The sequence below is a fragment of the Stegastes partitus genome, unplaced genomic scaffold, assembly GCF_000690725.1.
Source record: "Stegastes partitus isolate 25-593 unplaced genomic scaffold, Stegastes_partitus-1.0.2 Scaffold1548, whole genome shotgun sequence".
Classification (NCBI taxonomy): domain Eukaryota; kingdom Metazoa; phylum Chordata; class Actinopteri; family Pomacentridae; genus Stegastes; species Stegastes partitus.
This window is the reverse complement of record NW_007579279.1, coordinates 335-12,517: the sequence shown is the minus strand read 5'-3', so window position 1 is coordinate 12,517 and position 12,183 is coordinate 335. Positions and strand designations below refer to the sequence as shown.

At 41.2% G+C, this 12,183-nt stretch overlaps 1 protein-coding gene across 1 annotated transcript in view; it reads right to left on the bottom strand.

Moving 5' to 3' along the window:
• fndc5b (fibronectin type III domain containing 5b) overlaps nucleotides 1-11,077 on the bottom strand; it is a gene marked incomplete at its 5' end in the record, with an annotated part of 13,709 nt that extends 2,632 nt beyond the window's left edge. Inside the window, 3 exons of the mRNA XM_008300485.1 lie at nucleotides 2,850-2,939; nucleotides 9,027-9,225; nucleotides 10,955-11,077. Of these exons, the coding sequence (XP_008298707.1) occupies nucleotides 2,850-2,939; nucleotides 9,027-9,225; nucleotides 10,955-11,077 (412 nt within the window). The remainder of the gene's footprint in view (nucleotides 1-2,849; nucleotides 2,940-9,026; nucleotides 9,226-10,954) is intronic.
• Between the last annotated feature and the right edge of the window lie 1,106 nt (nucleotides 11,078-12,183).

Below are 12,183 nucleotides of genomic sequence, written 5' to 3'. Positions count from 1 at the left end.
AGAAATATTATTGTAAAATCTTGTTACCTAAAGTTGCAACAATCCTATTTCTTTATCAGAAAGTACTTTGCCTTAATGTCTGCTGCTATAAATAACTATGACTGGACTTGGCCTGACCAGAGTTGAGCCAAACAGAAGCAATTAAAGCAACCATTCTGTAATGTTTCATTGTTATTCACACGTTTAAATATTTATTTAAATTGATTTCCACCCTCCGCCCCTCTGCTCTTTCTAGGCTTAAACACCTTGAAATATTGATCCACCCACGTTTTTTTTTAACAGCTGGTCACGATGATGATACGTACTCCTGATGTGTCAATACAGCCGATAAAATTAAACCGAGAGAAACGGAGACATGGACGGTGTGAAATGAGCAGATGGAGATAGCGACCTGATGGTGAGATATCCATGTGGCGCCTGCCTTCAGTCACAGAGATTAAACACATGGCAGAGGAGTAACAGATGTGAAGGCAGATAGAGAACGAGCGCGGAGAAAGGGAATAATTCATGACGGTGGCGGAGCGCACGGAGGTTTGAATCTGGGCTCGACAACGGGCTTCAGCCTGGGCTGTTCTGTTCTGCTTGTGTCAGCCTCTGCTCATCTGATCACCGCGCTACCAAAGGGCAAGATGGGATATCTCACTGCGATATCCCCCAGCATACCCCACAGGCCCAATTAAAAAGCTGAAAAACACAATTCGCCTCCTTCACGCTCAGTTTTTTTTTTTTTTCTCTCCACCATCCTGCCCTCCTTTTTTTGCCTCTTCTCGAGACACGATCGGCTCAGTTTTTCACTCTTTTCCCTCACTGCTCTCTCTCTCTCCAGCTCTCTTTGAATCTCCCCCCTGTTTCTCCCTCAGCCTCTCATCCTCTCATGGGTAATTGGCGAGGGAGATCGAGGCCTCTTGCTGTTAGTGCACTGTATGTACCGTATACAGTATTTGGGCCTTATTTGTATCTCATTACACTTGGTGAGGTTGGATAGGGGGGGAATATTTATAGCAGTGTGTTGTAAAACAGTGCTGCGGTGCACAAAGGGAAAACAGCATCATAAAGTTAATGACTAGGAGACTTAAATAACAAGCAGTCATACTCTTCTGTACAGACGGGTCCACAAGTATGTGATGATGAAAGGGAGACCTTGCAATTGTCCACCACGCTCTGTTTATGCTAAATGTGGATTTTTTTTTTGTTTTGTTTGAAGACAAAGCAGTTAACAGAATGTTTCCATCTGCACAAACTTTGATGTAAAAGTAAGTTTGTGCTTTTGCTGCTGAGCTTCTGTCTAAATGATCTGACCAGAAAGAAAAACGTGACGACTTTTGGTGATATGAATACTGTGCGCTCTCATTATAGTGTGTGAGTCAGAGTTTCTGCAACTGGTAAAAAAAAAAAAAAGTAAAACTAAAAGCTGTCAGTTGATTTTGGAGTTTATGGGAGGAAACCAGGCACTTATATGATGCAATGCAAACCCAACAGACTTCTGGAAGGTAACTGGGTGAAGAATATATACATAAGGTTGGTTTATAATGACTTTTAGACTCGGCTGTTTTAAAAACTTTGGACAGATAAGCATGCAGGACATTCATGGTCCCCAGAGAATGAATCATATCGTCCTTCTGCTGCCACAAGTAGTTCAAAGTTTTCCCTGTGACATATCTCACCATTTAAATCTGGATCAAGATGATGTAATCTCTAAAACTTTGGTGACACCCAGCCACCATAAGTTTTGTAGTTTTATATTTTGGTCAACAGCTGTTAGGTTTTTAGCATGTCCTGATGCATCCAGATTGATTGTAAAGAGTCTGGACAGCAAAAAAAAAAAAGACATGAAATTAGATTTTTTTTTCTTTTGGCAAATTCAATCCAAATCACCTTGCAGACAATCTGGGCACCCAAATCAGATTCCAAACATGACACACAATGAAAATGCAACAAGGATAGGCACCAAAACTAAATTGCCTGTTTGCGCTTTTGGCCCATGCATCTGTACAGGCAAAGCTGGAAGGAATCTACCAGAGTGACCACAGATGTCTGCATCATTAACACAAAAACCCATGCAGATAGCCTGGATGCACAAATCCGATCCGGTCATCTGCAACTAACAATATTCTAAATATCGTATTTGCCTACAGTCTGAGCAAAGCCTAAGTTCAAGCAAAAAAAAAAAAAAAAGGTTCTTTTTTGTTTTTTTTAAAGCATTTTGGAGTGTGTGACTCTTTTGAAATGTTTAAAGCGTGATGCCCTAACTATACAAAAACATACAAAACAACAGCTGTCATAATTGAATGTGTTGCATTTCTAATAGCTGTATTCCTGAGTGTGGAAATGATTTCATGTTCCCACAAACTAAAAATTAAAAATCAAACCACTCACTACAACAACCTCTGCTTGGATCAGGAATGCTTTGACTTAATTTATGCATCTCATGTGCAATCAGTGTTTTTGCCTGGCTGTCAGACAAATATCAGTTTGGGGATAATAATGTTCAAAATTTTTGCAAAGCTTGATGAATTTAAAAAACAACAGGCACATTTTTATCCATTTTAACAAATACTTTAAGAGCCGCTTGCTCCCGATACAGTTCATTTTCATTTGCTGCGGTTTGCTACTAAGTGCACAGAATTGAGAGGCGGATCTTGATGGGTTGCGATCGCCCAAAAATGCACACTGGCCATCTTTACATCATCCTGAAAGCCCTGCAGGGGCATCGCAGAGAGGACCAACACCACTGCCAGTGTGTTTGTCTTTTAATAGGAACTCCGTCGCAGAGCTTATTTGCCCCAAAGACTGTGGATTCTTATAAGGGTCTGTAGTGATAAATGTGCGTTGCTGAGGAGGAATATTACCTGCCCACATGATGAGCACCACTACAATGATGATGAGTTCTCCGGCCCTCAGCTGGGCAGCCTGACCAACCTCCTCCATCATCACCTCGTCTGGAGAGAGAACACACACACACACACACACATACAGAGTCAACAAAATGCCGCTGAGGACACTGCGATTCATTGTCCCAGAGAGCAACTGTGAAATTGCCATCACTCCGAAGCTCTGCGGGGAAAGATAAAAGAATCAAACAGGGTGACAGGAGAAAAGAGAGGGCCGACTGGTGTAAATTCTCCTCTCTGGTCAGTGTAATTAAAGCTAAGTGAGAGCAGAGGTCCGCAGAGACAGACAGAGCTGGATCCCTACCCAATCACTCACTGTGTTTCTCTTGCTGATAGCACTCTGGCAGCCGCAGCATAACACCAATCACAGGGTTAAAGGTTTGAACACATTCTGGACTACAACCTCTCTGTTGCCAACAGGACTTGCGCTACCTCCCACAACACCCTCCCCGCCCCTCTTTGGACAAACTGCATCCAGCAGTTTCCCCCCCTGGCTCAGCATTTTATCTAAAGGGCCGAAAAAACTGAAAAAAAAAGAGAGATATCGTTGTCACTGCTTTGTCTGCATCTTGAGGTGATATATATATCCTCGTAGGACGTGCTGACCACACAGCATCGGTCTTTAACATAACACTACTGTTCAGTTCCCACAGAAATCCAAACTTCACTGCAGAATGAGGTAAAATACGACTACAGAGCAGTACAACACTTTCCTGATAATATGACATGGTGTTGCATCTAATTTCGTCATTACATTTAGAAGTGAGCAGAATACTAATACATTAAGCAGGCTCGCAAATCAATGTTTTTTATGGACAACTGACACATTTATGATGACGGGCTGCTTGATGGGAATTTTCTGACTTGCCTATCAAATGACTGAAGACTAATGAATGCCAAAACTTTATGATAGATCTCACCACCGGTCATGCAGGTTTGCCACTAGCTCTACAAGCTGAAGGTTTTACTTTGAAACAAGATCAGGGCACTTTGATCTCTTTGAGGGGACGAGTCTGGGCTCTTTAGGACATGGTTTTGTTTGTCTGGATGAAATGCTGAAGATGTTCTCGATGCTTCCCTGATTGCGCTCAAGTCTCCTGTTGCCATGGTGATCCCTCTGAGCTAAAACTGAGGCCTCAGGCAAGATAGAGGAGAGAGGTTTGAGTCTAATAAGTTGGTAATTCTCTATTATGCGTTATATGGTGAAGGTAGACCTCTTGGTACTGTAGATGTGAAGTTGTGAGATGACGTCTACAGACTGCTTTGTGGATGTGAAGTCACCGTTGTGGACTTGAGGACATCGCCTTGGCAAGTGTGGATATCGAAAGCATCAAGCGTTAGAGATGTGCATCTCGACTGATGTTCTGATTAAAGCCCTTACACCAGGGGTGTCCAATCCTGGTCCTCGAGGGCCACAATCCTGCATGTTTTAGATGTTTCCCTCTTCCAACACACCTGATTCTAATGATCAGGATCGTTATCAGGCTTCTGCAGAGCTTGATGATGAGCTGATCATTTGAATCAGGTGTGTTGGAAGAGACAAACATCTAAAACATGCAGGATTGGACACCCCTGCCTTACACAAACACGCTGCTTCACTTCTTTCATAACCGTATCTGACCCAGTTTTGTCTTCAGAACAGCCTTAATTCTTGATCACATTGATTTAAGAAGGTGCTGGTAACATTCCTCTGAGGTTTTGCTCTATGCTGACATGATAAGACATGAAAGTTGTTGCAGATTCATGGGCAACACCTTCTGCATCATCTCAAAGGTGTTCTGTTTGACTGAGTACAGAAAACTTACTGTGATGTTCAAAAACTAACCTGGCAGGTTGTCCTGCTGAAGGTAAGCAGTGGAAAACGGTACAATGTGCTCATTAAGGGATGGATATAATCAGTCACAAAACCTAGACAGGACATTTAGTTGGTACTAAGGGGTCCTAAAGGCCACAAAACTCTCCACCAGACCATTGCACCACCACCACTATTCCAATATTCCACGTTCATGTTGTTTATGCCAAATTCTGACTCTACCATCCAGCTGAAATTAGGACTCATCAGACCTGGGAAATGTTTTTGTGTGATTTTGTTAAACCCAGTAAGCCCACAGTTTCCTCTGCTGCTGTAACAACTACTTCAGGGCTCGACATGTCGTGTGTTCAGAAATGGTTTTCTGCATAAGTAAGTTTGTAGTGAGCGGTTATTTGCCTTTCTATCAGCTCAAAACAGTCTGACCATACTTACTCTGAAGGCATTTTCACCCACTGAAACGTATGAATGTGTAAAAATCACAAGCAGTTTGTTCGTCCTTTAACCAGCCTGTGTGACGTGAACAACCACGTCACATGCAAAGTCACTTCAGTGATCTCTCTTGAATCTCCATTCTCCATCCTCTTGACTTACATGACTTTCTGATCAGATATTTTCTTGAACAAGCAGTTCAATAGATGTACCTAATGAAGTGCCAGTGAGTGCATATTGCAGGAATTTTACTTATTTTACAGCCATGGTACTTGTTTGTCAAATATAGCACTTTGCTTTCAGTTCTGTGACATTGGACTTTTGTGTGCAGGAGCAACACAGAAAGGAAGCAAACTGAGCAGGATTCATGCAACAAAGCAACTGGAGAGTAGCTTTAATAAGGTTTTAAACAAATGATTAGATCTTTATCTAACCTTGTTTCATATCTGACCCCAATAAATGATATTACAATTGTTATTTTTTAAACATTATTCTAAACTAAATTCCAAAAATGCCTTTTACTAATTTTATACTGCTACTATTATATTAATCCTCTCTATAAATGTAATCGTATGTGGTCATAATTGGGACTGATTGCAGAACCGGTGCGTACGGTCTCATTAAGGTAAAAACTCCACTGCAGCTGTACTGAGAGGAACCACAAGCTGTGGTTTCACTGGGAATCTTCCACACTGTATGCGAATGAGTGCAACTGCCTGCTGCTGCAGAGCAACACAACGCTCAGCAGACTGTCAGAGATAAATTAAAGGTTGGAACGTTTCCGACAGTGAGGAGGCTTTGTAATATTTTACTGCTGTAAAAGACTGATGGAAAAAAATTGCGCTTTTCAGCTCCCTGTTTCATGTAATAACCAACATAAAAACATTACACCTCAACTAAAGATTTGATCACATTACAAAAACGTCAGTGCGTTCACAACTCCTGCAATATTTTTTTTTTTTTACTGTGTTTGCATTTGAGCTACATCCAGAAAGAACAATAAAAAGACTGACAGAAACACAGACAGGCTGCGTGTTTTGTTGCGTTGCATCGTGCCTACAAATACCAAATCATGTCAGGCTGATTAATACCTGCTTAGAGGGGGAGGAGAGCAATAAGGGCTGTGAGATTTAATCAGGACACCTAATGAATGCTTCCACCAACACGCACAATTTGCACACAGGGAACTTCCAACAAAGTCAGAGCCCCTCAACATCAAGATAAATTGTTCCACTAAACACCGACGTCACATAACCTGCAAAGTACAGCAACAAAAACAAAAGCTTGGCTCGCTATCAAGACTTAACACCTTTATTTTCTTTACATGCTTGGAAACATTAGCCACAAGTTAGCTCAAATTTTTGGTGCTAAATCTCCATCATCACGGCACCATTTCTAACAATCAAACATTCATATAACAGTGTGTCGGTACTTCAGTTCTTCTCTGTTGATGATATGGAATTTGTAAAGGGGGGTTGTTTTCTGACCAGTTTCTGACTTACTGTTACTAAGGTGATGTCTGCTGTGCACAGTAGACACCAGAGTTTCATGAACTGATTATGAATCACTCCATTAATCTATCAATTAGCAACTGCCCTCTCAGTCTCAAAACAACAAATGTCCAATCATGTCAACTTTAACAAGGCAAACATGCATAGCAAGACTGATTTTAAGTCCTTAAAGCATTTATTTCAAATCATAAACTACCACAGCAAGGATCAGATTATTTGTTTTGCACTGTAACAACGGCTAAAGTCACTGACATGTCTGGCATAAATGCTACACTAAAATGTATTATAACACGTGCACTGGCTGGAGGTTTTCAAGAATCACAGAAGACTTTATCAACTTTTACTAGCTAGACCCCCACAATGCTTTCTGTCTGCAAACACTGAACTGAACCTTCTCTGGTAGTATTAAACAGTACACCATTTTTGTGTAGTGTACATATATATATATGTGTGTGTGTATATTGTTGTGTATAAATATATTATATCATGTGTGAAGTATAGTCCTTAAGGTTTAAAATAGAAAATAAGTTACATATATGCATGTAGTCATGAAATGTCTTCTTTTGAAGAAGTTGCTTGGGTCTGTTTCTTTTATGGTTTCACAGGACAAGCAACAGACGGAGGAAAAGAAGTCCGTATAAGGATGCAACCATTCAGTGTGATGAAGATGGGCCCCAATCAGTTGTTTTACGACCTGAACAGGCATCACGTGACTTAGTAGTAAAAAAGAAGGGTCAGAGGCAACAGGAGTGGTCCTGCTCTGTCTGATGCCAGGGAGAGTTTGACCCAGAGCTCTGTAGTGCAATATTCAATGTGTAATTAAATTGATTGATTGAGACCGAACTGAATCCGATCTCATCTTTAGAAACAAACACGCGGAGAAAGACAGTTTTCTTCAATAATATATATATATATATTCCTGTCTCTCTTCAGCTGTCCCTATCTGATATGGGGCAAAAAACCTTCACCAGCACAACAACAGTGCAGCATTTCTCATATTGGGAAACAGAGTTCAGGTTACATTAGAATTCATTGAATTTTGTTTTACACAGTAGCAATCTTGGCCACACTCCCTAACAAAGGTAGAATCTGCCAAACACTTTGGTTAGTCTTCATCACAATACTGCTAAAAATCCTTTATTTACATGTGTAACTCTATTTACCAACTCATGCAGCAATCAATAACTAAATTAGCCAGCTAGCTGCAGAGGATGACATCTCTCTGTAAAGCTTCTCATTTCTGTAAGTGTGATGAGTCATTGTAGATTATAAGTGATGCGTCTGTTTTTGTCTACCTGTCAGAAATCAGGACACAGCTGTTGAAAAAAAATTGTTTTACAAATTCCAGGTAAAAGATTTGCCCATTATCAAAAAGATGCCTTTTGCCAGACTTGTGAAAATTCTCTGAATTGTTACTGCAGAATAAAACTAAATGACTTAAGCAATTGTACAACGCACATATATCACTCTTGAACACATTTCCCCCTCACAGGGCCCTCAAGCTCCCACACGGTGACGTTTCCAGGGGAATGCATCGCTCCCTAATGTCTCCTGTTTCCTTTCTTATCACCTTGCTGCTGATGAACGTTTAGCATTTGCTGTGTCCCTCTGAAGCAGCTGCTTTTGGCACTGTAACTGGGTCGGACATGATAAAATTGGAAGTACTGCAAGTCGCTCCAGATAACAGCGAGGCTCTGCGTTTGAGAGTGAGAACAATATAAATGGCATGGGAGGTGGGAGGGTTTCTCACAAAGATGGCAATTTTGTGTGTTTTATTTGTATTAAACTGTCAAATAACCATTTTCTTTGTCCTGGGGAAGCATAAACACAACATTATCCCTCTCTGCTGGGTTACTGTCTGCACTAAGAAGATGCTAAAATCTGTATGTACCTGTACCTACATGCATAGATGTACGTGTGAATTTGTACATGTAGATTCGTGTGTGTCAGCAAGGGAAATACATGAATGTTTATTTAACGTCCTCTGAGCATCCCTTTATAAATGCATGATTGCCTCACTTTCTGTATGGGTTTACTTACATCTGTATGTTCTTGTATGCATTGAATTTTAATTATCTACTTATACATGTGTGTTTGCAGCATGTGCAGCATAAATAAAAGCTCATACCCAAGGTGTATGGCTTTTCACTGAAACATGATGTATTCATGACCTAAAGGGGTTTTGCACACATAAATGTGCACATGGAACCAAGAGAAACCCTGATCACAGTAGTTTGCATTCATGAGCTCGACTGTATGTAAGACAGAAGTGCCGGTGCTGAATGTGCTCCAGTGTCCCTTCAAGTTGGTGAAACAAGAACTGTTTGTATTCAGATTTGTGTTAATAATTAAAATAAACAAATTCTTGTGATTGTCTCTCACCAGGACTCTTGGACGCCATCTTCTCTGACTCTTTAGGCGTTCTGAATAGCACGGGCTGACTGGGGGGGCTGCTTCCTCCCATGCTAATGCTCTGGACGTGGACGATGTACTCGGTGTCCTCGTCCAGATCCCAAAGTGCACAGGAGCGTGTGGTGGTGTTCACCTCCTGGATGAACCTCAACATTCGTACATCCTTCTTCTGCAGCCACACACCAAACAGAAAAGCAAAAATAAGAAAAATCAGCATTATAGATGTGAAAAGTTGATTTTGAAATTGTAGATTTTCCCCCAACATACAAAAAAAAAAAACCCTCTTGCCCCAAAAACGTTGACATTTCAAGATAATACTGCCATGAACAACAACAATATCATTTCAACTGAAACCCCAGGTTTAGCTTTATTCTGCTCCCTCATAGCAATGCTTTCTTTTTCCTTTTTAGTAAGAATTCCCCAGATGCATGCTTTATCGAATGCAGCTTCCTGGTGGCAAAGTCCAATTTTCCTGGTTAGGGCTGATATGGTGCAAATGCGTACACGTCTCTCTTGGTTTACAGTTGGGGAAAAAGCTGCAAAAAAAAAAGCCTCCTGGGAGTTTTTTCTACAATGTAATTAAGCTTTAAGAAAGAGAGTGCTTCTCTGGCCATGTATACTCTGCTAGAAATGTACATTATTATCCAGCTAAGGCTGCTTGCTCAGGTCAGTTGGTTTCCTGTTAGATTAAGAGTCAGGTTCCTTGGGGGCATTTATATTTACCAGGCAATTAAAGAGGGGGAATTTATTAAACCTTAAAAGCGTCATGTAGACAAAACGTACATCTGAAAGTGTACCTCTAACTGCTGTACGAATTGAACTTGCAGCCTTGAGCCTTTTCGTTTATTTTAGGAAAATCAGTGGATTCAAAGTCTGACATTGCATTTTTTAAGCACCATTAAAAGCACGCCGATTTACCTATTAGGTGTTCCTGTTTGCAATGTACCCGCCGTTGTACAGACAATTATCCCCGGATTAGTTTGACGCTAAAGAAAAGTTAAAAACTCGACAATTCTCAGGCGAGCTCTAAAGCCATTCTGTGATTTCTAAGCGGATTCATGGACGTCATTTAGTCCATCAAAAATAATATTTTCAGAGTCACTTTGGAAAACATGTCTGTTCGTTAATGTGCTCAAAGTTGAGACTGACTTTACGTCTTAGTCATCCAGGTCATGGCAATCCTAAGTGTTTGTCTTTTCTAGTCTTGAAGACGTTTCACCTCTCATCCAAGACTCTTCCTCAGCTCTTACCGGAAATCACACAGCCGACACACACAGAGCAACACCTGTCCCAACTGGGCCTTCATTAGGTCAGCAAAGAGATACGGAAATAAAGACATCAAACAGAGAAGAAACGAGGAACAGGGAAAACAACACTGTCGTCCCATATGATGCTCGTGTGGCTCAGAAACACAACATGCTCTTCAGACTCAGCAGCACCTCATCCAAACACAAACTGAGCAACACTGTATGTGCAGTCCAATGAAGTGAGGAGTGCACTGACCTATATATAGGGGGGACTAAACAAAAACTCCACAAGTGCATGGCAAACACAGGAGAACCAGCTCCTTGAATCTAAAAGATAGGAGACAGATGGTTTGAGAGAAGAATGAGGGAAGCAATCTATGTTTAGAGAGGTCTCCAACACCACTTGTCAGCTACTTGTAATGCAGTTTGCACAAGACAGTTCTGTAGCTATTAACACCTCGAGGTATATAAACCATGGATTGTTAATGGGCCCTGAGTCGTGTGATTTGTGGATGAGAATAAACACCGAAGACTCCCCACGAGCCAGTGGGAGCTGAGGAAGCCTCTCGGATGACAGACGAAACATGAACTCCAATTTCTGACTTTTTTTCCCTCCACACATAAGCACACAACACACACACACATAGGTACCTGTTGGGTGATGGCAAATCCAATGACGGGGTCTCCCTCCAAGATCTCCCATGTCACCACGGCGGAGTTGACCTCGAGCTCTCTGATGGTCACATTGAGCGGAGCTGACAGCAGGGTGTCTGACACACACGCACATGTACAGCCAGAGGAAACAAATTACAAGAGACAGGTCATAAATATTCTATCTTTACACCTTGTAATAGATACAAGAGATGCCACGACGTCGACCAGAGCGCACGTTGTCCCCCTCTCCATCATTCTCTCTTTGAACTCGGCGTTCTCTTGGCGCTCTCTCTCTCTCTCAGCCCGCCTTCCCAAAGATTTCCTTTTCACCTCTCACAAATTAATCTTTCTCCTTTTCATTAATACCAGGCCTAATTAACCACAAACAGGCCTCTTGGTGTTTCCCTTGAAAAGCCACCTCTTCTCATCTGTCTTTGTTTTGGTGTTTCTCTCTGTCTCTCGCACACACACACACATTTTCCCATCTTTACCTTCGTCTCTCTTCTTTCTCGCCGGCACACATCTCATTAAAGCGTGACTCATGAGGATATATTTCCTCTGTCGCACTGACAATTGATGTTTGTGCTATAAAAAATCGCATCCCAGAATTAACTATGATGGATTAAATTACACTCCTGCTCAACTTTTTTTTTTTTTCTTTCATTTCTAAGCTGCACAAAGTGTAAGTGTGTGTGGTTTGCGTGTGTGTGTGTGGGCAGGTCTCACAGGGAAAGTGTGTGTGTTTGTGCGTAAGCTAAGACCAACTCAAGGTCTTCTATGATCAGAGTCAGAGCTGTATTTCCCATGAGCTTCAGTTGTAAAAGCCACGTCAGAGTCAGACCTTGACATTGTACGAGAACACACACATGACTGCTCTTGTGAGGTAACACACACACACACACACACACACACAGGACTGGCAATAAAATGTACATTTATCTATTCTGTGCGATACATACAACAGATGGACAGGCACACATACAAATTCTACTTTATTTAAATGATTTGTTGTATTCTAAACTCTCCTCTAAAAAAAAAAGATTGTTCCAACAGCGCTATCTAAGAGAGAAAATGTACAGTTTAATAAACAGATACCATACACATCTTTTTTTTTAACCTTTTTCTTAAAGCAGCTATAATGAAGATTGGTATATTAATAATGGCTCACATGGACCAGTTGTGTAGCAAAAGGACTCAGTCATAGCGATGAACACAGTTTAAATTTC